We start from the raw sequence: 26,410 nt of genomic DNA, 5'->3' as shown, positions 1-26,410 counted from the left end.
AGCTGCTGATGTCACAGTTTGTATACATTGAACTCCGCTTTCATCACGAGAGAATCTCAGGGTGGCTCAGAGCATATGGATTCTGGGTGTTCTTAATTCACTGTGCCTCGGTTTCCCCAGCCTTAAAAGGCAAAGACTCTGAGTACTTACATCCAGAAGTGGCATGAGGATTCAGTGAGTCACAGGGAAATGCCTGGTCATTGTTGGTTGGACTGACGGACATTGGCATCTGGTAGTGATTGACACCTGGCATTTGGGCGGCCTGCTTTTTCAGGTTTAGGACCCCTGTGTCCAGCACAGCACACCCACAGCAGGAGCAGGGAAGGCCTCTCCCCGATGACCCCACCCCTAGAAGGGCTGCCCCCACTCCGCCACCTCTCCCAGCCACCCTTCCAGGAAACTCTGCCTGCTGCCTGAGGTTCAGACCTGTGAGTGTCCTCAGTTGACGAACCCCCAGCTCAGGCAGGCCGGCAGTGGTGCTAATTAGCTTAATTAACCCACCCCAAGGGAGCTGCCCTAGTTGGAGGCCAGAACTCCCAGTCAGCTGGGATCAGACCCAGCCAAGTTGGAGCCTTTGGTTGCCTTCCACTTCTGGCCCTTCCAGTCACAGGAAAAATAAGTTGCTATTGTCAGGGTCCTAACTGCAGAGCCTTCTTGGTAATTTTTCTGTCTTTTTATTCTTTTCTAATATAAGTGGTTTAATTCCACAGGACAAACATGGGCAAATTAGGTCAGAACCTTGAGGAGAGGTTCTGGATGTTTTCTTCATTTGAGTTTTAAAATGTACCATATGCACAGGGTTTTTAAAAAAATCAAACTAGTACAAAAAAAAGTTTGCAGTGAAAACCGAGCCTTTCTCCTTCCCTGGCCCCCAGCCATCCAGCTCCCTCCCAGAAGCAGCCATTATTTCCTTTCTCCCATATCCTTCAAAAAAAGTGCCAGACTGGACCAAGCATGTGTGAGGGAGGGTGCTTCCCTCGCCCACTTTATGTATCTCTGTGGTCACCTCCTGTCTCTGCACTTCTGCCTTTTCCACTTTTTAAAAAAATATATATATTTACTAGAGGCCCGGTGCACAAAAATTTGTGCACTCAGGGGCAGGGGTCCCTCAGCCCGGCCTATGCCCTCTCGCAGTCTGGGACCTCTCGGGGATGACCACCTGCTGGCTTAGGCCCGCTCCCTGGAGGATTGGGCCTAAGCTGGCAATCAGACATACCTCTGGCAGCCCGGGAGCCCTTGGGGGATGTCCACTTGCCAGCAGGGAGCAGGCGTAAGCTGCAGTCAGACATCCTTAGCGCTGCTGAGGAGGCGGCAGAGGCTCCCACCACCATCACTGTACTGGCAGCCATCAGCCTGGCTTGTGGCTGAGCAGAGCACCCGCTGTGGGAGTGCACTGACCACCAGGGGGCAGCTCCTGCATTGAGCGTCTGCCCCCTGGTGGTCAGTGTGTGTCATAGTGACCAGTCATTCCCAGTTGTTCTGCTATTAGGGTCAGTTTGCATATTACCCTTTTATTATATAGGATAGAGGCCTGGTGCATGGGTGGGGGCCGGCTGGTTTGCCCTGAAGGGTGTCCCTGATTAGGGTGGGGGTCTTGCTGGGGTGCCTGGCCAGCCTGGGTGAGGAACTGATGGGTGTTTGCAGGCTGGTCACACCCCCTTCAGGGTGGGGGTCCCCACTGGGGTGCCTGGCCAGCCTGGGTGAGGGGCTGATGGCTGTTTGCAGCTGGTCACACCCCCTTCATGGTGGGGGTCCCCACTGGGGTGCCTGGCCAGCCTGGGTGAGGGGCTGAGGGCTGTTTTCAGGCTGGCCAAGCCCGCCGGCGACGGAAGCTCCCAGCCTCTCCTTTTTTTCTTTTTTTTTTTATTCTGGGATTTATTTACCTTCTATAATTGAAACTTTGTAGCCTTGAGGGGAACTCAGAACCGGCCAGGGCGGGAGGGAGAGAAGCTTGGCTTCCTCCATCACCAGGGGCAACCCAGCCTCCTACTCGCTCCAGCTCTGTGGCCACGGCCAGCTGAAAGCAGGTATCTGGGGTTTATTTATCTTATATAATTGTAACTTTGTTGCTTTGAGTGGAGCTCAGAGCTGGCCACGGCAGGCGCGAAGCTTGGCTTCCTCCATCATTGGGGCAACCAAGCCTCCTGCTTGCTCCAGCTCCATGGCTGCCGGCTGCCATCTTGGTTGGGTTAGTTTGCATTTAGTCACTCTGATTGGCTGGTGGGCATAGCGAAGGTACAGTCAATTTGCATGTTTGTCTTTAATTAGTGTAGATTGACTTCAGAGAGGAAGGAAGAGGGAGAGAGAGAGAGAGAAAAGAACATCAGTGATGAGAGAGAATCCTTGATCGGCTGCCTCCCCCATACCCCCTACTGAGGATCGAGCCTGAAACCTAGGTATGTGCCCCTGACCGGAATCGAACCCAGGACCCTTCAATCTGCAGGCCGACGCTCTATCCACTGAGCCAAACCGGCTAGGGCTTCACTTGTTCTTTTCTCTTCAAATACCTTGACAAAGGTTCCATATTAGCATATAGAAGGTAATCTCTTCTTTCTAAGGTCAGAGTAGTTCATGTTATCCTCCGAGGGCATTATGTTTTGACAACTGTAGAAACCAGAGATCTTAGAAAAACGGAAGAATATCAAAGCTATACAAGCCCATTTTGGTTTGGGTTTTTTTAACCTGGAATTAATGCCATTGTAAACTATTGCTTGGACTTTACAATTTATTTTTTTAATATATTTTATTGATTTTTTACAGAGAGGAAGGGAGAGAGATAGAGAGTTAGAAACATCGATGAGAGAGAAACATCGATCAGCTGCCTCCTGCACACCTCCTACTGGGGATGTGCCCGCAACCAAGGTACATGCCCTTGACCGGAATCGAACCTGGGACCTTTCATTCCACAGGCTGACGCTCTATCCACTGAGCCAAACCGGTTACGGCTTGGACTTTACAATTTAGAAAAAACATTGGAAAATTTCTTCCAGAAAAAAGAAAATAAGTAAAAATGATTAGTTGACTCTCCAAACTGAATTTCATCGTACTTTTTTTCCCTTTAGACATGTCACAGCAGCCCACTAATAGTATCAGGCCATGAAAACTGCAATAGGCGAAACAGATGCAGATTTGAGGGTCAGAGGAGAAAGTTCTAGCCTGATTTCTTCCACTGTAGAATTAGGAATGTGCCGTTAGACCTAGCCATCCTCGGAGCTGGGAAGGAGATTTTAGCAAATGAACACAAACTAAACAGTGGGAAGGAATACTCATTCTTTTGGCTTAACTTGTCAAGGTATCTTTTTCTTTCTGTTTTATGAAAGTCATTTAAGCTTGTAAAAGGAAAGAAGAGAGGAGGGCAGGGAGGGAGGAGGAAGATAAGAGGTTGCTTGGAAGGAAGGAGGGAGGGAAAGAAGGAAGGAAGGCTTCATCTGATACTCATTAACAACTACATTTAACTGCCCACAGTGTGGCACTCCTGTTCCTGATTGCCACAGGACACAGAACACAGAAGGCTGCAAGTTAAGGTGGAAGGAGAGGAAACGCAAATGCACAGTACACACAACAAATCCTCATGAGGTGACTTCAGAAAAGAAAAAGCACAGGATTGCATGATCGAGGGCACCTGGGCTGGGAGTGAGTACCAGGAGGTTGAGTGGTCAGGGGAGGCCTCTTGGAAGAGGTGACATTTGCGCTAAGCTGGATGGATGAGAAGTTGCCATTCATTCATGAGAATGCTGGGCAGGGCACTCTAGGCAGACAGAAAAGCCTTTGCAAGAGCCCTAGGGTAGGGACGTGCCTAGTGTGTTTAAGGAACAGTGGAAGGCCTGTGCAGATGGGGGTGAGGGCTGAGAGGGGCCAGGACAGGTTGTTTGGGACCTTGTGGGCTATGGTGAAGAATTTTTTTTGTTCTTTGGGGAACAGGGGGTTTGTGTGTTTATTCTAAATTTTTATTTTTTTATTTTAACGAGCGAGGGGAAGAAAGAGAGAAACACTGATTTGTTGTTCCACTTATTTATGTATTCATTGGTTGATTCTTGTTACGTGCCGTGAACAGGGATCAAACCTACAACCTTGGCATATCAAGACAATGCTCTAACCAACTGAGCTACCAGAGGACTGTTTTTAGAAAGAGAATCCCCCACATATCCAGTTTTGGAACTGAGGGTTTGGTGAACTTCAATATATCGAGCTAAGCTGTGTGTGAATTTTATTTTCTAAAAATGATTTCATGCTATACATACCACTTGTTTATTCCCATGACCTACCTGGAAGAACCTCTTCCTGTGTCATGTGGGTTGCTGCATTTCTTTTTCTGTGGTGCCTCGCCCTTCCCTGCTTCTGTATTTGCCCCACAGGCAGGGACAGGACCCCATCTAGTGTCCGGTACACCGGGCGCATGTGGGTCAATGCAGACCTTCTGGAGGACCCAGTCCCAGAAGTAGGACTCCTAAGACAGAGAGAGCATGTTTAAAAGTTTTCAGCAGGTATTTTTACACCCTACCAGAAGACAGCCTCATAGACAATGCCCCTTCCCCACTGGGTGAACTGAGGGCCCACCTGCTCCCTCTCCAGGGCACATGGGCACAGCACCACCGTGCCTTGTACTGAGTCACACCCTCCCTGTGCAGGGGATTCTGGAAATGGAGAAATCTAAAGAGAAAGGAGATGGGTGGGTCCCCTTCCAGTTCCCATGGGAGGAACATTTACTCTGGGGTGCCTGCATCTCTTCCTTTCTCTCTGTCTCTGTTTCTCTCAGATCTAAAGCTTTTCATTTGCCCAGAGAACACTCTAACAGAGCCAGAATTAGCCTAGACCTGAATTCTCATTTGGGGAGGAATATGACTTAACAAGAAAAAACTTGCCACCCTTTCTTCCTTTCTTTGTTAAAATCCCAGAGCTTGAGGCTGAGAAAATGAAAAAGAAATTGTGGACCTCAAAACCTTCTGGAGTCCAGACAAAATGATGGAAGTCTAGGTTTCAGCTTTTTAAAAACTAATTACTGTTACTATTGTTGTTGTTGTTAAAACATGTGCTCATCTATATATATCTACACTAATAAAAGAGAAACATGGTAATTAGCGTACGACCGCTACCCTTCCCATTGGCTAATCAGCATATCCTTATGCAAATTAACTGTCAGCCAAGATGGCAGCCGGCAGCCAGGCAGCTGGAAGCGAACATGAGGCTTGCTTGCTCCAGTGACTACAGATTCCAACGTTCCCCGCCTGCCTTGCAGGCCTCTGAGCTGGCAGTTTGAAACTTTGTAACAAATATAGCCGGCTGGGATCTCAGAGCTGAAGTTATACATTGTTTCGATTATAGAACGGCAAACAAACCAGCAGCGGAAGCCTCAGAGCTAGAGCCAGAGCTAAAGCTGGCCCAGAAGAAAAAGAAAAAAAAGAAAAAAAGGAGCGGTTGGGAGCTTCAGTCAAAACCGCCAGCCTGAAAGCAGCCCTCAGCCCCTCACCCAGACTGGCCAGGCACCCCAGTGGGGACCCCCACCCTGAAGGGTGTGTGACCAGCTGCAAACAGCCATCATCCCCTCATCCAGACTGGCCAGGCACCCCAGTGGGGACCCCCACCCTGATCCAGGACACCCTTCAGGGCAAACCAGCCGGCCCCCAGGCCTCTATCCTATATAGTAAAAGGGTAATATGCCTCCCAGCACCGGGATCAGCGGAGCCAAGAGGTCTGCTGGCACCGGATCAGCATGACAGGGTGCAGCGCCCAAACCCCCTGATCGCCCTTTGGCTCTGTGTGTGACAGGGTGTGGCATCCCAACCCCCTGATCGGCCCTGCTCTGTGTGTGACAGTGGGTGGCACCCCAACCCTCCCCCCCCCCACGGGCCCTGCTCTGTCTGTGACGGGGTAGAGCCATAACCTCCCCATTGGCCCTGCCCTGAGTGTGACAGTGGTGGCGCCCCAACCCCCTGATCCGCCCTGCTCTGTGTGTGACGGGGCGGTGCCCTAACTCCCCTATCGGCCCTACTCTGTGCGTGACAGGGGAGCTCCCCAACCCCCTGATGGGCCCTGCTCTGTGCGTGACGGGGTGGGGGGCAGTGCCCCAACCCCCTGATTGGCCCTGCTCTGTGCATCACAGGGGGTGGTGCCGCAACCTCCCCATTGACCCTGCCTTGAGTGTGATAGGGGGTGGTGCCCCAACCCCCCAATCAGCCCTACCCTGAGCGTGACTGAGGGTGGCATCACAACCTCCCAATCCGCCCTGCTCTATTTGTGACAGGACGGCGCCCTAACTCCCCAATCAGCCCTGCTCTGAGCCCGACCAGGGGCTGCACCTAGGGATTGGGCCTGCCCTCTGCCACCCAGGAGCAGGCCTAAGCCAGCAGGTCGTTATCTCCCGAGGGGTCCCAGACTGCGAGAGGGCACAGGCCGGGCTGAGGGACACCCCCTTCCCCCCCGAGTGCACAAATTTTTGTGCACCGGGCCTCTAGTATATATATAAAGCCGCAATCGAAATGCTGTAGACTGGAACTACTGGTCGCTATGATGCCCACTGCAGCCAGCAAACCAGCCTGATCAGGTGGTGGGGTCGGCCAGCCAACCCCCCCATGGCCCTAACCCCCTGGCCGGCCCTGCCCCTGATCACACCCCCCACCCCAATAGGGGGCAGGGCCAGCCAGCCAACCTCCTGCACCCCCTCCCCCCACTTGGCCCTCCCACCCCAATCAGGGCCGGCCAACCACCTGCAGCTCCTCCCTCCCCCCCCCCCCCCCGCCTCCCCCCAGCTGGTGCCACACCCAGTCATTGCCCCCACCCCATTCAGGGACAAGGCTGGTTGGCCCACAGCCCCTCCCCATAGCCAGCCCTGCCCAAAATCAGCGCCCCCACCCCAATCAGGGGCGGGGCCCGCCAGCCAATTGCCAGTGGCTCCTCTTCCCAGCCTTCCGGCCGTGATCTGCCCCAATTGGGGCCAGCCAGACCCCATCCATGCATGAATTTGTGCACTGGGTTTCTAATGGTAAAATAAATTCAGACAGAAGGGCATCAGATGAAAAGTTTCTTTTCCCATTTCCCAGAAGTAATCATGGTTCATCATTTCTTCCAGAATTTTTTTCTGCATATGAAAGTATATTTTAAAACCAAATGTGACTATGTGCCACAAATGTGTGTCGTTTGCATGCCATCTTTGTGATATAAACATGGCAGTGACACCTATAGGCTCTGCAACCTGGTGGCCTTGGCAGGGATCCTGACTCCTCCACTCACCAGACAAGCACTGTATAGTTACTTTACCTCTCTGTGCCTCAGTTTCCCATCTGTTGAAGGGGGTGATAGTAACAGTGGCTCCCAGGGAGGGCTGCCGTGCAAGTTTAACAGCACACAGGGAGTCCTCGGGATGGGGGATGGTGCCTGCTGCACGGTGAAGACTGCTCCTGGTAGCTGTTGTTTCTTCTCTCCTAGCAACACCTCAGGTCAGAGGCCCAGTTTTCACCAGGGAAATAAGACTTGAACCCAAAGGCTGGTCTAGAATCAGAAGGCAGGAGGAGGCCTCAGGGGAAGTCCCAAGAGCAATGACCCCAAAACCCAGGGTAGGGCTAAGGGCACTATCTAGTAGTGGCCTGTGGAGCCAGCAGAGGGGATAAGGGAGCAGCTCAAGGTGTTGGTCAGCCAGATAAACTGTTCCAAGGGCAGCCCTCATTTTCCCAAGCATCGCTCTGGGTCAAATGCCCACAAGTGCTTTGCAGCAAACTCTACAATTCCATAAGGTCAGCATGTTTTCCTGGTGAGCAACCTGAGGGTCAGAATGATGGTGTGACTTGCCCAGGGTCCCACAGAAAGAACAAGCAGTCAGGACTCAACTCCAAGCCTGCGTCTCCAGGGCTCCTGCCTTTAACCTAGACTGTGCTTCAGTGGCTTTTAGACCACAGAGTGTTCTGGAAGGCAGTATGGGGTCAGCTTTGGGCAGTGATCAGTGACTCGAGCTCACGGACCGACTTCTGGAATGAAAGGCAGAGTAGAAAAGCGGAGATGGGAAAGTCAGGGGCTCCAGGCCCCTGCCCAGGTTACAGGAGCCTCGTCTCTGGACCCTGTTACCTCACAGTGTATGAGCTCCCTTACCCCATGTAAGGATGAGGAAACAGGCTAGGAGAGCTGATGACAGCTCCTCGAGCACCCAGGCCAGAGATCTGCTGCCTGTGGCCTGGCACTTACTGCTGGGGACCAGTCGCCCAGGGGTTCTCCCTCTGTGAGGTCTCATTCCTCTTCTGTGGCTGGAAGTCCTGGTCTGGGCCACTTTCATCTCACCTGCAGGAGCTTCCTCGCTGTCTCCCTGCTTCCCCTCTTATCCCCACCTCTGTGAAGGTCACTTTTATGTTCAACAACCAGAGCAATTCTAAAAGGCAAATCAGGACCCCATACTCACCAGCTCAGAACTGCAGAGCCTCCCCATATGCCTTCAAGTCCCCACAATGGCTCATGAGTCCCATGCAGTCTGCCCTGCCCCCACCCAGACCTCACCTCCCACCACACTGCCCTCCCCACTCCACCCCTCCAGTCCTCAGACTCACCACTCTTGTTCCCATGCCACCCCTCAGAAAAGCCATTCTCCATCCTGTCATCCTGTCCATTTACCCAGCTTTATTTGCTTCTGACACCTCTTTCTACCGCACATTCTGGGATCTCTCTGTTTGTTTGCTCATTGTCAGGCTTCCTGACTGAAGGGCGACTCCATGCTCACTGCTGCGTTCCTTCTGCAGCAGGTTGGCGCAGAGTAGGTCCCTGGGAAGTGTTTGTGGGGTGAGTGAATGGAGAACAAACGAGGTCTCCTGTCATACCAGGTGAGATAGAGAAGGCTGCAGCCACTCGCCCAGTGGCGTCGGGCCTTCTCGAGTTAGGACAGCTTTAAGACACAGCTCCCGCCTCCCCAAGACCCTGCTAACTCTGATCTCTTGTTCCAGGCAGGTGGACACCAATACGAAAAACGTCTTTGGGCAGCCACGGTTGAGAGCATCCCTCCGCGACCTCCGCTCCCCACGGAAGAACTATAAGTCCACCATCGAGGATGACCTGAAGAAGCTCATCATCATGGACAACCTGGTGCCAGACCAGGAGAGAGATGCAGGAGTACGAAGTGGGCTGCGAGGGAGGGTGAGGGCAGAGAACCTACCTCCCACGGCCACTCCAGCCTCTTCCTGCAGGGCCTTTGACCCCTGCCGGCCCTGTTTGGGTGTATGTGGCTTTGTGGCAGGGATTTGGGCCATCACATCATCAGTCAGGCCAAAGGCACGGTGTAAACCAGCCTGGTGGGCAGGCAGGGATTTGTTCCACACTAGAGGACCTCACGTGACAGGGAAGTTCTCAGAGGCCTCATGGAGCCCAACCTCGGGCACTAAAAGTGGAGGCAGGGTTCCCAGGGACCAAAACCGCAGTTGCCCTTGGTCCCTCTACACCCCCCATTGTCCCCGCCTACCCCTGACTGGTCTTGCTCTCGGGCATGCACTCTCTTGCGGGGATGGAGAGGGCTGTATCCCACAGCACTAGGGAAGGCAGCGCTCTGTCCCCAGTGGTCCCCAGCAGTGGCCCATTCTCATTGGTCCAGCTCAGGCCACACCACCTTCCCTAACCTTACCTGGAGCTGGAGGACAGAACTGAGTGGTCTCCAAGTGGTGGAGGAGGAATCCTCAGGGGGAAACTGGGGTGCTTTGACCAGAAAGGGGCAAAAATGGATGCTGGGTGGGTAAGAGCCACAGATGTCCAGGACAGGAAGGCACTTCTGAGAACGGTGACCATGGGCCAGGCCACGACCATGCCCTGTGTCCCTCCCCTATCTCAGCAGCAGTCGCCACAGAAGAGTCTTCAGCGGACACTGTCTGATGAGAGTCTATGCAGCGGGCGGCGTGAGCCCAGCTTTGCCAACTCCGCCAGCCTGGAGGCGGGCCTGCCTAGTGACGTGCTCTTCACCAGCACCTGCGTCTTCCCCTCCAGCACGCTGCCCGCCCGCCGCCAGCACCAGCACTCGCATCTGCCAGGCAGCAGCAGCCCCAGCACCATCCCTGCCCCTGGCAACGGCTTCCCAGAGAAGACATGTGAGTGTGGGTACCTTGGGGCTGTCAGGGGAGTTACCCCATGGTTGGAAAGCAAGAGGGACAGGGCTTGGAGGTCACCTGTAGGTTACCTGGAGGTCAGAGGCAAGAGGTCATTGGAGTTAGCTGAGGGAGGGAACTGGGCTACACATGAACTTCAAGGGGGCCTGATGGGTAGGCACAGTGTCACCCAGGAAGCAAGGGATTATTGGCCAAGACTGAGGATTTCCAGGGGGTCACCCTGGAATCTGGAGCACCCAAGGATTGGGGTCATCTGACACCAGAAATGGGAGATCAGTCTCGCCAGGTGTAGTTGGCTGGGGTCCTGAGGATCAGGGGTTGGCATCAGCTGACCTCCAGCCCTGTTACTTGTTCCAGCTTCAAACAGATTACCTAGTGATCATGGCTTTACCTACCTGACTCCCCCAGGTCTGCCAGGGAGGGAGGGAGTGCAGGGGTGCAGCTCATCCATCCTCTATTCATCCAGCAAATATTTACTGAGCGTCCCCCATCAAAAAGCCTTTGGTCTACCTTCAGATCCCTTTCCACACCCAAAGGCTCTGAAACTGAAGGGAGGGGAGAGGGTAGGGCCAGGCTCACTATCAGCACAACCCAACACAGTGCACATGAGGCTCTTGATCCTCCATCACCCCGCTTAGTCGGAAAGATGCTGCTTCGTTGCAGAGCACCACCTGCTCCCTGGGGCTGCGTCATATGTAGCACAGCCTTCCAAGTCCAGACAGGTCTGGACAGAGGTGTGTTTTCCCCAAGGGTTTTGGCTGAAGGCCTATGTCCCACATCATTGATGGAGCCTCTTATACACACAGAGTGGACGGAGGAGGCTCTGGGATTTTTTTGAAAGGGTCTGTTTCTCCACTTAGAATTCTCTTGGTTCCCCACTGCCATAGTGTCTGGATCCATACTCTTATGTTTTGGGGCCCAATCTCAGCTCCTCCACTTCACAGTACCCTTCTTGAGATCCTCCAGGCCACCAGACCTTTCCTCCTCAGGGCATTCCACATGTCTGTTCCCTCTGCCTGTCATGCCATTCTCCCAACCCTGCTCTTGAAACTCCTGCTTCTCCTAAGGGCTTTGTTCAGTCATTGCTCTTTCCTAGGTGTCTTCCCCAGCCCCAAGCTGGCCCATCTCCCTGACTTCCTCTCAGGGCACCGGCCCAGCCCCTCATTACCTTCATTCCACGTGCTGTGGGCCAGGCTCTGCTCTAGGCACTGGGCATGCAGTGACAAGCACGTCAAAGAACATTCCTGCCCCAGTGGAGCTGAGTTTCAGGGGGAATTCCTCGAGCTTCCCTAACCCTCCCTCTGCCTCCCTCCTTTGTCTTTCATCCTTACTGCCTTGTCTGCCTCAGGCAGGGCCTGGCACACAGTTGGCATTCAACACATACTGAGGAGAAGGTGAGAGAGGGCCAAGGCAGAGGTCGTATGCACAGAGAACACAGAAGACAGGTTTGAATGCCTCTGACCAGCTCTGCCACACCCTGTCGGTCTCAGCTCAGACGCTGCTGCCTCCAGGATGAGTCAGGCACTTCTCATGGCCCCCACTGCACCTTGGGGTGCTCCCATCCCATTCCCAATCCCTCTGCCTTTCATTTCCCCATCACAGCCCCATTCACTGTGGTTGTCATGTGGGGATGGGTCTCTTTCCCTCGCCAGACTGGAGGCTTCCTAAGAGCAGGGACTAAGTCATATAAACTTAGTGTTCCACACTAGAGGACCTCAGAGGCACACAGGTACACCTCTCTTCGCCCACATGACACCCGTCCCCCTTAGGGAGATTGCCATCTGGCCTCAGCCTGGCCATGGCGCCTGGACCTCCGCCTCTCCCAAGCCTGCTCAAGAGCTCTTTCCAAGCCATGTCAGGGGGTTGGCCCACCTCGGGTTCACTAATCAAGGACCCTCCTTGCTAAGAAGCCTCTCACAACAGCACCTGCTGATTTCTCACTGGGCAGTGGCAGCTGCTCCCGCGGCCCCCACCAGCTCAGCAGTGAAATGCCTGTAGGCTGGAGATGCAGAGCATGGTGGTCAGGGGCCCAGCTTCCTTCCAGGCCTTTGTCATTCCCTGAACATCCACTGGGCAAATGCGCCTGAGTTTGTGGCAGGTCTCCACTCACAGAAGTAACCGCTCTGTGCCTCAGTTTCCATGATAGTAAAATGTGAGCAAACTTTCTCCAGCCCTATCAGCTCCTTGGCTCCCCAAGCCCCTCCTGGACCTATAAACTCCACCCTGCCTGTCAGCCTTGATTCTAGTTTCCTGTCTGACCTTCAAGTTCAGCCACAAAACTCACATCTCCCAACCACAGCTCCACTGCAGGCTCTCCTCTCCTTAGCCCAGCCTTAGTCACCCCCCAAGCGAAACCCTCTTCCTCAGTCCCCCACACTTCAGGGTTTCTTCGGCTCCCAAGGGTGGGAGAGGCTGGGTCCAGTTGTCAGGACCTCGGAGAAAAATCTTTAGGGTTTTGTTTGGTTGTGTGTGTGTGTGTGTTTGTGTTGTTTTTTTGGGGGGGGGGAGGCTAGGCATTTAAGTCTCCAATGTGATTCTCAAATGACAACCGTAGCTGGAAAAAAAAAAAAAGTAAGCAAAAATACTGCCCACCTCACTGTATTAATCTGAGAGTCAAACAAGTTAATAGTGGAAAATGCTAGCACAATGCCTAGCATATAGTAAACACTGAAAAAACAGCTGTTCATCGTTTCTGTGAGTATTCTATCATTTGGAGCAAGCGTTGTAATCCACCATGAGTCAGCTTAATGCTCAAGCACTGGAGAACAGGGTTAAAGCAGTGTCAACAACCTTACCACCAAAGCCATGTGGGCTTGGGCTTGGAACAGGGTCAGTGTCGGACCACCGGCAAGTGTAACCACGGGCAAGACAGCTTCTTGCTTTGAGCTTCAGTGTCCCCCTGCACATGGGTCATATTGACACCTCCCTCCTGACTAATTGGAGGTGAAGCTGTGAGATGAGCCCCATAGTACCCAGCATGGTGCCCAACAAGAGGGCGCACTCAGGGAACACAGCAGCCCTGGTTCAGCCAGGTCTGGCCCTGCCTGAGTCACCTCCTGACCTCTCGGTGCCTTGCTGTCCTCCTCTGTCCCATCCCCTTAATGAGGCATCGGACTCGCTTAGTGGCTTTAGCAAATGCAGCTGCTGGTGCGAGTCTTGTGCTGTCTGTCACTCCAGCACCCTGAGACTTCAGGGGTCACTTTCCCCACTCGAGCCCCCAGGTCTCCCGACAGTGACTCTGCCACAGCAAATACTGTCCAGACACTGGCAACCCTTTATACCTGCAGCCTGTCACCTCTCCTCCACCCCACACTCCATAGCCAGCCACCAGCCACTGGCTTCTTGTGGGAGTCTAATGGTAGCTCACACCCCACACCCCCAGCAACAAACTTCTGCTCCCCGCAGCCTTCCCATCTCAGCACCAGCTCCAGCATCTTGACGTCACCGTGTATCCATCTCTGTCGTACACCCACATCCCCTTTCAGGAAATATTGTTGGCTTCACCTACAAGAGAGAGCAAGGATCTCCCAATCGTCCTCCACTCTCGTCTCCCTCCTGGGCCATTGCAGTGGCCTCCTTACTGTCTCCCTGCTCCTCGAGGCCCCTCCACCATCTATGCCCTAAACAAAGCCAGAAGGTCCCTGTGAACACTGCATTGGATCACATCTCTCTCTGCTCAAAGCCCTTCTGTGGCTCCATCTCACTAGGAGACAAAGTCCTCATCATGGCCCACAAGGCCCCACGCAGTCCAGCCCTGCCACCTCTCTGACTTCACTTCTCTGGTGCCTCAGTTTCTGTGATAGTGAAATGGGAGCAACAATAGTGCCTACCTCACTGTGTTAACCTGAGAATCAAACAAGTTAATACATAGAAAACGCTAGCACAATGCCTAGCATGTAGTAAATACTGAAAAACAGCTATTCCCACTACTCTCTCTCTCCCCCTTTTCCTCTGTCCCAGCCACATGGCCGCCCCAGTGTTCCTTAAACCCACAGGCACATTCCTGTCTTGGGAATTTTGTACTGGCTGTTCTATCTGCCTGGATACTCTTCCCTCCTGTAACCCCTGGCTCAGTCCCTCCTCTCCTTCAGAGCTTTTACAAATGCCATCTTCTCAGTGAGGCCTCCCCTAGCACCCTGTTTAAAATTGTACCCACGGAATTATCGAACACTCCCATCCCCTTCCCTGCTGGATTGTTTCCATGGCATTTATCATCTAATAAATATGGCATTTATTTAATTATGTATAATGTTATAACAGTTACATAATGTTGCATAATTATATATAAAGTATAACAATATATTAATTTCTTTGTTTCTCCCACGTTATCATACGTACCCACCTCCCTATCTCTGTTCTCCCCACCCAGCCACCATCTCAGCCTCTGAGCTCTCACTGGCTGATGGACGGGACCGGCCACTTCGACGCCTAGACCCTGGGATGATGCCACTGCCTGACACAGCTGCTGGCCTTGAGTGGTCCAGCCTGGTAAATGCAGCCAAGGCGTATGAAGGTAGGTATCCTCCACCCAACCCCACCAGATCCGACCCCAGTGATGGCGAACCTTTTGAGCTCGGCATGTCAGCAGTTTGAAAAACCCTAACTTAACTCTGGTGCCGTGTCACATATCAAAATTTTTTGATATTTGCAACCATAGTAAAACAAAGACTTATATTTTTGATATTTATTTTATATATTTAAATGCCATTTAACAAAGAAAAATTAACCAAAAAAAATGAGTTCGCGTGTCACCTCTGACACGCGTGTCATAGGTTCGCCATCACTGTCCTACCCTCTGCTGTGCCCTAAAAGGATCAACAGAGGGCTTTGGAGTTTTGAAAGGGGACACACTCAGGTTCCAGAATCAGGTGGAACGGGGTTCACATCCTTCCCCTGTCGCTTGCTTGCTGTGCAGTCCTAGCCAAATGTCTTCATCTTTCTGATCCGGTTACCTTAGCTGCAGATTAGGGACGTGACTGTGCCCATGACCTGAGGCTGCAGTGAGCATTACATGAAACTTATGTAAAACATGTCAGGCACAGAACAAGCCCTCAACAGACAATACCTTATATTATTACTGTAGGGCAAAACTGTAGCAATCCAAATTGTGTCTAGATTTGCTTCGGCTGCAAGTGGCAAAAAATCCAAATTAATAATGACTTAAACATGCCTGGTTTTGCTCAGGTAAAAATTATTGGGTGGGCTGGCATGGCACTTCCACAAATGCCTGAGGGCACAGGCTTTTCACCCCCACAGTGAGGCTACTAGGGTTCTGACCATGATGTTCAACTTTGAGCAGGAGAGAGAAGGACACATGTCCTCCCTGTAAGGGCACTTCCCAACGCCTCACACTTCTCCTGTGCTTATTTCCATTGGCCAGAATGTCACACGTGGCCACGTCTAGTTGCAAGGCAGGCTGGGAAATGAGACCATGTGTCCAGCTGAAATTTGGAATATGTTATTATGGAGAAAGGGAAAACTGATCATGATGGACAGCTAGCAATCTCTGCCATTTCCTTCCTGTGTGACCTTGGGCAAGCAGCTTTATCTTTCTACTAGAGGCCCAGCGCTCGATTAAATCGTGGTTAGGATCCCTAGGTCTACCTGCAATCAGGGCCATGTCTGCCGCCCAGCATCACTCCTCCACCTCTGTGGTCCCTGCCCCATGAACCTCCATGCTCACAGCCCCCGCCCTGCGAGGCTCCTCGACCTCACTCCTGTCCACGCCCTGCAATGCTCTTCCGCCTCAGCAGCCCCACAAAGCTCCACACTCACAGCCCTTGCCCCACCTCCACTGCCCCGCAACGCTCCTCCACCTCAGCCACCCCACGAAGCTCCACGCTAACAGCCCCCACCCCGCGAGGCTCCTCGGCCTCAGCCACCGCCACAGTGCTCCTTCACCTCAATGCCCTGCGAAGCTCCATACTCACAGCTCCTGCCCTGCTCCTCTGCCTCGCATCCCCCGCCCCTGCCTGCGATGCTCCTCCGCCTCAGCCACCCTGGGAAGCTCCATGCTCACAGACCCCCACCCCGCAAGGCTCCTCAGCTTCCACGACCCTGCCCCGCCATGCTGTGAGAGCCAGACCGGTCCTTTGGTCATTTGGGCCCACAGCTCCTACTCCCTCAGCTCCCTAGCCTGCTGTTTGGTCATCCATCCTGTCGTGATGGCACCTGGCTTTTTATATATATTAGGATGCCTCCATTTCCTCATGGGTTCTCATGGTGATCCCTGACAGACACAACCATATTCTTCTGGCTCATTTTTTTATCTTTTAGGCCAAGCATGTCAAACTCAAAGGCTAACACAGGCCAAATAAACAAGGTTTAAGTTTATGTGGGCCACAAAAAAACAGAAGCTTCAGTTTTCATAGAAACATAGGTTTATTTCAATAGAATACAAAGGGCTGAAATAAATGAATAATCGTTAACATAAAATAACTAGAGGCCCAGTGCACACAAATTTGTGCACTCAGTGGGGAGAGGGGGTCCCTCAGCCCGGCCTGTGCCCTCTCGCAGTCTGGGACCCGTTGGGAGATAACGACCTGCTGGCTTAGGCCTGCTCCCGGGTGGCAGAGGGCAGGCCCAATCCCTAGGTGCAGCCCCTGGTCGGGCTCAGAGCAGGGCCGACTGGGGAGTTGGGGCGCTGCCCCCTGTCATGCACAGAGCAGGGCGGATTGGGAGGTTGCGATGCCAACCCTAGTCATGCTCAGGGTAGGGCCAATTGGGGGGTTGGGGCCCTGCCCCCTGTCACACTCTAGGCAGGGTCGATGGGGAGGTTTCGGCGCCACCCCCTGTCACGCACAGAGCAGGGCCGATCAGGGGGTTGGGGCTCCGTACCCTGTCACACGCAGAGCAGGGTCCATCAGGGGGTTGGGGAGCTCCCCCCTGTCACACACAGAGCAGGGCCCGTGGGGGGGGGGGGAGCGCCGCACCCTGTCACACACAGAGCCGCAGGGCGATGAGGGGGTTGGGGAGCTCCCCCCTATCAGGCACAGAGCAGGGCTGATCAGGAGGTTGGGGTGCCTTCCCCTGTCACGAACAGAGCAGGGTGGATAGGGAGGTTGTGGCCCCGCCCCCTGTCACACACAGAGCCGCAGGGTCATCAGGGGGTTTGGTCGCTGCCCCCTGTCATGCTGATCCCGGTGCTGGGAGGCATATTACCCTTTTACTATATAGGATAGAGGCCTGGTGCACGGGTGGGGGCCGGCTGGTTTGCCCTGAAGGGTGTCCTGGATCAGGGTGGGGGTCCCCACTGGGGTGCCTGGCCAGGCTGGCTGAGGGGCTGAGGGCCGTTTTCCAGCTGGCGGGTGACTGAAGCTCCCAACCACTCCTTTTTTTCTTTTTTTTTTATTCTGGGCCAGCTTTAGCTCTGAGGCCTCGCTGCTGAAAACATTGATACAATGTTGCAGTCAGGCTGGCTGAAGCCAGGCTGAACAAAGCAGGTTTCTAGGGTTTTGTTTAGCTTCTATATTTGTTACATAGTTGCTTAGAGTTTCAGCTGAGAGGCCAGCAAGTGAGGCGGGGAACGTTGGAGTCCTCCGTCACTGAAGCAAGCAAGCCTCCCTGCTCACTTCAGTGCATGGCTGCCGGCCGCCATCTTGGCTGACAGTTAATTTGCATAAGGATATGCGATTAGCCAATGGGAAGGGTAGCAGTCGTACACTAATTACCATGTTTCTCTTTTATTAGTGTAGATTATGTATAACAGGATATTATAAAAATTAAGTTACAAAGTTTTTATTAAAACATTTCTTACATACCGTTATATTGGTTGGGCCGCAAAAATATTCCTTGTGGGCTCCATGCATCCCATGGGCCACAAGTTTGACATGCTTGTTTTAGGCCACAGCTTAGTTGTCCCTCCTCCAAGAAACCCTCCTTGGTATCTCCTAGTCTACATCAGGCACCTCCTCTGAGCTCCCACAGCCCTGACCCCTCTGCCTGTGCCGTCGCTCTCTAATGATGGGTATGTTTCCCCACTAGGTCAGGAGGGCAGGACCCGAGGGCAGTCACTACTGGGTGCCCAGCACAGATCTGCTAAACCAGACCCATATAGTACACATCCTTCATTTTTCCATGGTTGAGCCAGTCCACTCTGGCAGGTGGCCCTAGAGGAAACATCCTTCCTCATTCCTTCTGCCCATTGCTTCCATCCCATCCTGCAGCCTCCGCTGGCCACAAGATAAAGGCAGTCAGGCCTGTGGTTGGGGTGAGAAGGAGAGTGGTTAGAGCAGGGGTGGGCAAACTTTTTGACTCGAGGGCCACAATGGGTTCTTAAACTGGACCGGAGGGCCGGAACAAAAGCATGGATGGAGTGTTTGTGTGAACTAACATAAATTCAAAGTAAACATCATTACATAAAAGGGTACGGTCTTTTTTTAGTTTTAGTTTTATTCATTTCAAATGGGCCGGATCCAGCCCGCGGGCCGTAGTTTGCCCACGGCTGGGTTAGAGCATACGAGGCCCTGCCTCTGGTCTACCTCAGTCTTCCCCTGGAGAATGGCTGCCAGGCAGAACCCCAACACTGCTGATGGGTGTGGCCCTCTGGAGGCCTGGAACGTGCAGGGGTAGGAAGGGTTGCTTAGTGGTGCTTCCTGAAGGCAAGATGCAGCCAGCACTTCCTCACTTCACAAGCAGCATCTCTTCTGGTCTCGTCTGAGGGATGTATTCTGATTCCCATTTACAGATGAGGAAACTGAGGCTCTGCCAACAAAGGCACCTAGGAAAATTGTACACTTTTCAGCATTTGCAGTCTGTTGTATGTCAGTTAAGCCTCAAGAAGCTATTTATAAGGTAGGAAGGAAAGGAGTAATCTGGTGAATAGAAGCAAAGGACAGGCAGGGAGGAAGCCAGGGTATGTTGAGTTGTTGGAACGGGCGCTGGGTTCATGAAGATGCACAGTGCTGTTGTCTCTGCTTTGGGGCATGTGTGACATTGTTCACAGAAGAATATTTTCAAAGAGAATATATTTTAAGGCCAGGAGAGAAGACAGCAGCTATAGGGATGTTGTTTAGAGAACTCGGGGGGAGGGAGGGGATTTCAGGATAACTGTTAGCCATTGAGTACAAATGTTAAAAGTTCTTGAGTATGACAGTGTGTTGTGATGATGTAGGAGAGCGTCCTATTCTTTGGAAAAGTATAATGAACTACATAGGGGTGAAGCACCATGGTGGTGGCCATTTACGATCAATAGTAGGAAAAAATATATACAGACACAGATGAGTGAGGAGAGAGGAGGTCAGTGTGGCAAAATATTACCGGTTGGTGGATCTAAGGGAAGGGTATTTGGTTGTTACTGTGCTCTTCTTGAAGCAGTGAGATGTCCAGCTGATAGGAGCCGCCCTTGGGGGTAGCAGTGCATGTCCAGCATGTGCACCTCTGCTCCTGGCCCTGCCTATACCCTCAGGGCACGCACAGGCCCACCTCCTGGGCCTTCTCTCCCCCTTGTCTGGCAATAGTGAACCAGCCGCTCTGTGGTGCATTGGGACCCTCACCAATTCTTGTCATTACAGAAAGATCCCCCAACAGTCCTGTTTAAGATTGCCAGCACTCAGGCCCCACGCAAAGCACCCTGTGACTGTTCACTTGCACCAGCCGGCCCTGTGACTTCTGTTCTCTTCAGCATACATGATTTTGCATTTCTGTTTTGCATTTCTTTTTGCTTTTGTGATTTCACAGACATTCTTAGAACTGGACTATAACGAACCCTCATGTAATGTGTCACTTATACACTCCACTTTTTGCCATTTTTTTCTGCCACTTATTTGTTGACTAAAGCAAGTCATTTATGCTAAGAATGTGCCAGGTTCTGAATTGGGTTATTACTTCCTCACACTATCATTTAACCTGTCTCTCTCTCCCTTGAATTTTGTCTAAACTGATCATTTTGGTCTAGGGCAGCGGTTCTCAACCTGTGGTTCGCGACCCCTTTGGGGGTCAAATGACCCTTTCACAGGAGTTGCCTAAGACCATCGGAAAACACATATATGATTACATATTGTTTTTGTGATTAATCACTATGCTTTAATTATGTTCAATTTGTAACAATGAAATTGGGGGTCACCACAACATGAGGAACTGTATTAAAGGGTCGCGGCATTAGGAAGGTTGAGAACCACTGGTCTAGGGACTTGCTCAGAATCACAATGGGGTTTTGTTGTGTCCTTATCTGATTGGATTTTTTGGCAAAAATTCATCCACATTGCCTGTGTGATCTAACAAAGGTGTGGTTGGGAATGTGGTGGAGGTTCAGGCGAAAGGTGCAGAGGGAGGGTCATCGAGTGAGGAGGAGCCAGGATCCCCGCTGACCCCTCTCCCCTCTCTCTCCGCCAGTACAAAGAGCCGTGTCACTCTTCTCTCTCAATGACCCAGCTCTGAGCCCGGACATGCCACCTGCACACAGTCCTGTCCACAGCCACCTGAGCCTGGAGAGAGGACCCCCAACCCCCAGGACCACCCCTACCAAGAGGTGAGGTTTCCCTGGGGACATCCAGGTGAGTGATAGCCACTGCAGGTCACCCCACCACCCGGTCTGCAGTGTCTGGGGAACATCTGCTTCCTCATCTAACGCTGTGGAGTGATCCACGCACTGGGCCCCGCAGTGACCAAACCAGAGTGGGTCCTGTCCTCATGGTCAGGTGGACACGACACTGTAATCCATGTTCTCACAATTGTTGCACTTCCAACTTTGAAAACTGCTTAAGTTGTGACTCCATTGTCCTCTCTGTTGGCTTCTGGGTCTCCTCCTCTGCATATTCCTAAATTATGTGAATCTTCTCCCTAACAACAGTTAGGGGGTCCCTGCTGGGCTGTCTGGGACCTGGGAACGATGAGGCAGGAACCCTGCCTCAGGAGGCTTCCTGGGGAAGGGAGGAGGACATGGGCCAGGCTGTCACATTTGCCATCTCACATTTAGTGTAACGTCTTTGACTGCATTGTCGTGGCAGACAATAAAATTAAAGAGGGAGATAGAATGGAAATGGCATGTTTGCAAGTCCATGGATGTAAAGAGTGCATTGCACATGTACACAGCCGCCCTTCCCTCACAGGACTCTATATACCACAGTCATGGACCTTGTGGGCAGTACAAGCGATTTTTCAGGGTAATTTTGATTCTTCTTGTTGGTGTCACACAGTGGCTTCACGACTCAACCTCCTCCCAAATGTGGCCCCACTGTAATTACAGGAACTAGGCAGCTACAGGTGGTGCCACCACAGAAAGGGTAGGAATAGAGTGGGTGTGGAACTGGTGGCACCTGTGACCTCTGGGTGCTCTCCTGACCTCCTCCCACCTGCATCCCATCTCCCCCTGCAGAAGATCCAGGACCACGGAGGGAGGGAAGGGTGAGGGGCCGAGTCCTTTCCCCTTCTTGGGCTGAGACCCCGGGCTCCCTTCGTCTGCTGCAGCCCACCCCTCCCCAGCACCCACCAGATATGTATGACCCACAGGCCAAGTGGAGCCTTCTATAGGAAGGGGCTGCCCACTGTCCCCTGAAGAGGCTAGGCAAGCCCAGGTCAGAGGAATCTGCAGAGGTGGAGCCATAGGCTAAGGTCCTGGGTGCAGTGTCCCTGCCTGAGCCTGGGTTTCTCTTCTGTCCAGTGGGTAATGACATGGTGACCTCCCAGGCTGCGTTGGGCCAGAACCTGTTAGATGGAGACCATGTGCAGTGCAGGGTGGGCGCCCAGTGCCAGCGGCTATCGTTGTCCTCCTCAGTCTCATCGTTAGTACTGTCCACTCACAGGCCTCGTGTGCTCCATGGATATCTGCGGGATGGGTTCTTTGTCTCATGCCACAGGAGCTGGTCACACTTGGGCAGGATTTCTCCCTAAGCACATACATGGTCCCTCCTCTGGGGAAAGCACACTTCAGGGCAGGCACAGGCACAGCCTTCAGCCTCACCCACATCCATACACATGCCCTCACTGAGTGGAGCAAGGCCAGGAAGAGAGCTGGCTTCTGGCTTCCCCCAGACTTACTCCTCCAGGCCCTGTTGGGATACCAGCAGGGAAAGGACGCCCCAGAACCTCAGGAGTGAGAGTAGCCTGACCCTGTCTCCTGTCTTTCCAGCGAGGAGCCACCCCTGGATCTGACAGGCAAGGTGTACCAGCTGGAAGTAATGCTGAAACAGCTGCACACGGACCTCCAGAAGGTAAGCCCCGCCACTCCACTGCCCAGACACTCGGGGGCCAGCAATGCTGAGGTACCTATCCCCCCACCCCTGCAAATCTAGGGGAGGCCACCCATCTTTGAATGGAGTCATGAGTAAAGAGTAAAACGTGACACTACCGAAGGCTGGTGAACACGGAGAAATCACACGTTCTTGGAGGAAGAATAAATTAGTCTAACCTTTTGGGGGCAAGAAAAGTAATTATGTACCATGTTGACCCAGCAATTCCACTTGTGGGAATTTTCCCAGCAGGATCTCAAGCATGGGCACAGAGACCTGAGAGTGAAGGTGTTCATGCTGCACTGTTGGCAGAATAAAAAATGGGAGCCAGGCCCAGCTGGCATGGCTCAGTGGTTGAGCATCGACCTATGAACTAATTTTTTCCCCCTAATGGGAGCCAGTGTAGCCATCCCTGCACAGGTCAGTGCTGATGGACGTGACAGGTCACCCGGGCAGCAGGTATTCTGCAGCCAATTAAAATAGTCACATAAAACTATATATTTACTAGTATACAAAAGAAATCCAATAACTTAAGTAACAAACTAAGCAAGCTGCAGAACTGTTTTCTAGAACAACATCATACTTGAAATAAATGTTTAACGTCCATGGGTCAGAGGATACGTAGAAAGCAGCAGTCTGAATTGTTGTATTTACCTCCAGGGTAGAAAAATGAGGAGAAATAAGGATGGAGGATACTTTTCCTTGTTGCTTTCTATAGTTTGGGGTAAAAGGCAGCATATACTGTGAGTCTCAAGCACAGAAATCACAGGAGCTCTGGTTCAGATCTCACCCCAGCACCTCATGTGACCTTGGACGAGTTCCCGCCTCTGGATGTGAAGGATCCTGGAAGGGTGTCCCAGGAGAGGCCATGGAGGCAGCCCTGCGTCCATACCAGCTCCCCCTTGCTGTATGGGGCTGGGTTTCCCAACACCCTGGGTGGCTGAGGGTGAAATGAGGTGATAATAATCACAGTGAGGTTTGTCAGACTATCACCCAACATCACTCTGTGTTGTGAAAGCTCCACATAAATGACCTTAGGGAAAGCTCGCAGCCACCCCTTTTTAGAGTTGAGGCTATTGGTCTCAGAGAGATGAAGTGACTTCCCCGGGGTTACTCAGCTGTGAACAAGCAGAGCTGGGCTTTGCACCTGGCAGCCCAGCTCTAAAGCACAGCTGAGCCAGGGCTCACAGGCCCTAGGGAGCCCTTGGCTAGACCACTCTGCTGATGCCCACACCCCACCCTGCAGGAGAAGCAGGACAAGGCAGTGCTGCAGTCGGAGGTGGCCAGCCTGCGTCAGAACAACCAGCGGTTGCAGGAGGAGTCACAGGCCGCCAGTGAGCAGCTGCGCAAGTTCGCTGAGATCTTCTGCAGGGAGAAGAAGGAACTCTGAGGTGGAGAGGCCGCCTCACACCCCCACCTGGGTGGGTGGGGGCTTCTGCTCTCCTCTCTCCCTTAGCTCAGCTCCTGGTTGCAGGTGTGACCAAGATCATCCAGCTAGGACCCCACCACACTCCCCTTAGACACAGAAACTCTCCGGGGCTGTGAGGTAGGGTCTGCTCATGGTTCTCGAGCCCCAGCAGGCCGCAGGGCCTCAAGCCTCCCTTGGAACTGCTCACCTCTGGTCCCTGGGGTGGGGCCCTTGCCCATTCTACCCCCAAGGGCCCATCCTGCATGGAGGTGGGGGGGGGGGGGGGCATCCTGTCTCTTCCTAGGATCTAGACATCAAAGCTATAGGAAGGAAAGAGGGAGGGCAGTAGTGAGTCTCTAAACTCCACAGCTCCAGGCGTTCATAAACCAAGTTTCTTCGCCACGTACAAGAGTTTGGGCTTGGCTTGTGGGGCCCAGCCCCCTGCATGAGAAATCACAGTGTGAACCGGCCCAATCTGCCCCACCCTGGAGAGATCAGGGCTCATATGGAAACAGGCCAAGGCTCTCCTTCCTGCACGAGCGCCAAGAAGCACGGACATCACCCCCTCCCAACCCCATATTTCAAAAACATCCAGGAGCACATTCTTAGAGTTTCAATTATTTCTTGGGGGGTCCCAGGCTAGAGAGGGGAAACTCAAACATCCAGAGTCATGTGCTTTGAGGGGGAAACTATTTGCACACCGTTTGGAGTCTTTTTCTTTCAGCCACAGAGGCCATCGTGCCTGAGCCCCTCCACGTTCAATTTGAGCTCCTGCCCCGCCAGGCCCAGCCGCAGAGCTGCCCAGCCCCCCAGCCCTGACCCCGCAGCCACGGCCTCTTCCAGGCACCAGGAGGGGCTCCGGGGAACCCCCAGGTCACATAGGCCTGCCCACCCTCACTAGAGAGAAACAGCCTTCATCTCTCTGCTTTTGTTTTGTGTTTGCAAGTCCCTCAGCCCACCTTGTAGCCCCCACAGCAGTGGATTCTGGGCCACCCTCACTGTGCTCCCCGGAAGCCTTTGCTGTGGGAACCCCCTGAGACGCTGGTCCTCTAACGGCAATAAGGGGCAGCTTGCCAGGCAGCAAGCTGGTGTGACACTACGCTGTTCACCCAGGAAACAGTTTCTTTTTTTCCTTTAAAAACAAACAAATATATATATACATACACACATATATATATTTATTTTTTCATGTAGAGTTGTGCCAGAACAAGCCTGTATGGCCACAATCTGTGGATTCCCCCAACCTCAAGCTGAGGATTGAGGCCAGTTCCCTGTGGCTGGTGTTCAGCAGGAAGACTAAGAGGGACAAAGTGAGGGTGGGCAGGCCCATGTCTTTCCTTTTCAGGAATCACCAGACCAGGGGAGCCGCGCGGGCCTGGCCCAGAACTGCAGCTCCAGGCTGGGAGCCAGCACCAGTGGCCCGGTCCTTGTCCAGAGACCTCACCGCCTTCTCTTTGGGACCAGAAACCTCAGGGAAGGGGGTGCTGAGACACAGGCATTCAGGAAGCCGGAGAAAGACATTCTGAGTGGTGGATTTCCCCTGACCATGTCCCCCTGCAGTCAGCCCCTGGCCCCTGGCAGCACTGCTGCCTGTGACAAAGCCTGCACATCTGCCACCTCCTCGTCCTCACCTGGGCTGTGGTGTGAGACAGGCTGCAGAGGGCCTGCCCGGTCCCCAGCCCTGGCCAACTACTGTGATGTCTCCACTCCTCTTCCCAGACCCCCATTTTGGACAGGTTCTCCAAGGCCTCCCCACCCCCTTCCTTCAGACCCTAGGCTGGAGCCGTGCCTCCCCAACCCCTCGCTTTTAAGTTGTCACCTCAACTTCAGATCATTCTAATCATTTTGGGGACCTAATCGTGTACATTGACAAGTGTAAATTATGATTTTTGGTTTTCTGTTATTTTTTAAGGATCTCTGCAAAACAAATCTATTTAATTTGAAGCTGGTGTTCTATCTGATGGGTAAGATAGAAGCATGATTTGGTTTGGGGTTTTTTGTATGATTTGTTTCATTTGGATTTTTTTATTCTTTTTTGTCTTTTTTCTATCCCTGTTTTGAGATTTTCTGGCATGTTTCTGGAGGTTTCAAAGAAAATAAATGTTTCATAGAAATGGTCTGTGTGTTCACTAGCTGGGCAGCTGCCTGGGGTCACTGATGAGAGGTGGTCCAGCATCAGCCCCGCCTTGTGTTCCCCTGGTCCCAAACAGTCACCGTGCTGTGCGAACACACACACACACACACACACACACACACACACACACTCTCTCTCTCTTCCCTAAGTACCAGGGGACACCAACCTTGCAAACATTTTTTCCTTGAAACCCAAATGACAGAAATCCACCACTCAGAATGTAAAAGTCCTTCTTAAGTTAAAAAGAGGGAGTTGCCCTGGCCAGCTTGGCTCAGTGGATAGTGTCGGCCTGCGGACTGAGGGGTCCCGGGTTCGATTCCGGCCAGGGGCATGTGCCTGGGTTGCGGGCTCGATCCCCAGTGGGGGATGTACAGGAGGCAGCCTATCAATGATTCTCTTATCACTCATGTTTCTATCTCTCTCTCCTTCCCCCTTCCTCTCTGAAATAAAGAAATATATATTTTTTTAAATAAAAAGAGGGAGATTCTACCTCAGAAGTCACATACTACTAGTAAATGCCTGAAAGCAAGGCCCAGCCCACAAAGTTGTGTTAGTTTTAGAATTAGTGGGCAACTTTTAAAAATCGAGATTGAACAAAAAGAAAGCCAGAATTCCAGCTTGGTAAATCTGTCCTTTA

General features: G+C 52.6%; 1 protein-coding gene across 10 annotated transcripts in view; it reads left to right on the top strand.

Moving 5' to 3' along the window:
- The window catches only part of SIPA1L3 (signal induced proliferation associated 1 like 3), a 306,933-nt gene extending 281,180 nt beyond the window's left edge, over nt 1-25,753 (top strand). For 9 of the 10 annotated variants that reach the window (XM_070398660.1, XM_070398659.1, XM_070398657.1 and 6 more), the window contains 6 exons: nt 8,919-9,084; nt 9,794-10,046; nt 14,434-14,577; nt 20,397-20,532; nt 22,132-22,213; nt 23,478-25,753. In XM_070398660.1, the coding sequence (XP_070254761.1) occupies nt 8,919-9,084; nt 9,794-10,046; nt 14,434-14,577; nt 20,397-20,532; nt 22,132-22,213; nt 23,478-23,621 (925 nt within the window). In that variant the 3' untranslated portion in view covers nt 23,622-25,753. The remainder of the gene's footprint in view (nt 1-8,918; nt 9,085-9,793; nt 10,047-14,433; nt 14,578-20,396; nt 20,533-22,131; nt 22,214-23,477) is intronic. The other variant, XM_070398658.1, reaches the window with a different exon arrangement.
- Nucleotides 25,754-26,410: the final 657 nt, after the last annotated feature.

The sequence above is a fragment of the Myotis yumanensis genome, unplaced genomic scaffold, assembly GCF_028538775.1.
Source record: "Myotis yumanensis isolate MYYU_CA2020_CCGP unplaced genomic scaffold, mMyoYum1.0.hap1 SCAF_18, whole genome shotgun sequence".
In the NCBI taxonomy this organism is placed as follows: domain Eukaryota; kingdom Metazoa; phylum Chordata; class Mammalia; order Chiroptera; family Vespertilionidae; genus Myotis; species Myotis yumanensis.
The sequence above is the reverse complement of the archived record's forward strand: the minus strand, read 5'-3'. Positions and strand labels throughout refer to the sequence as shown.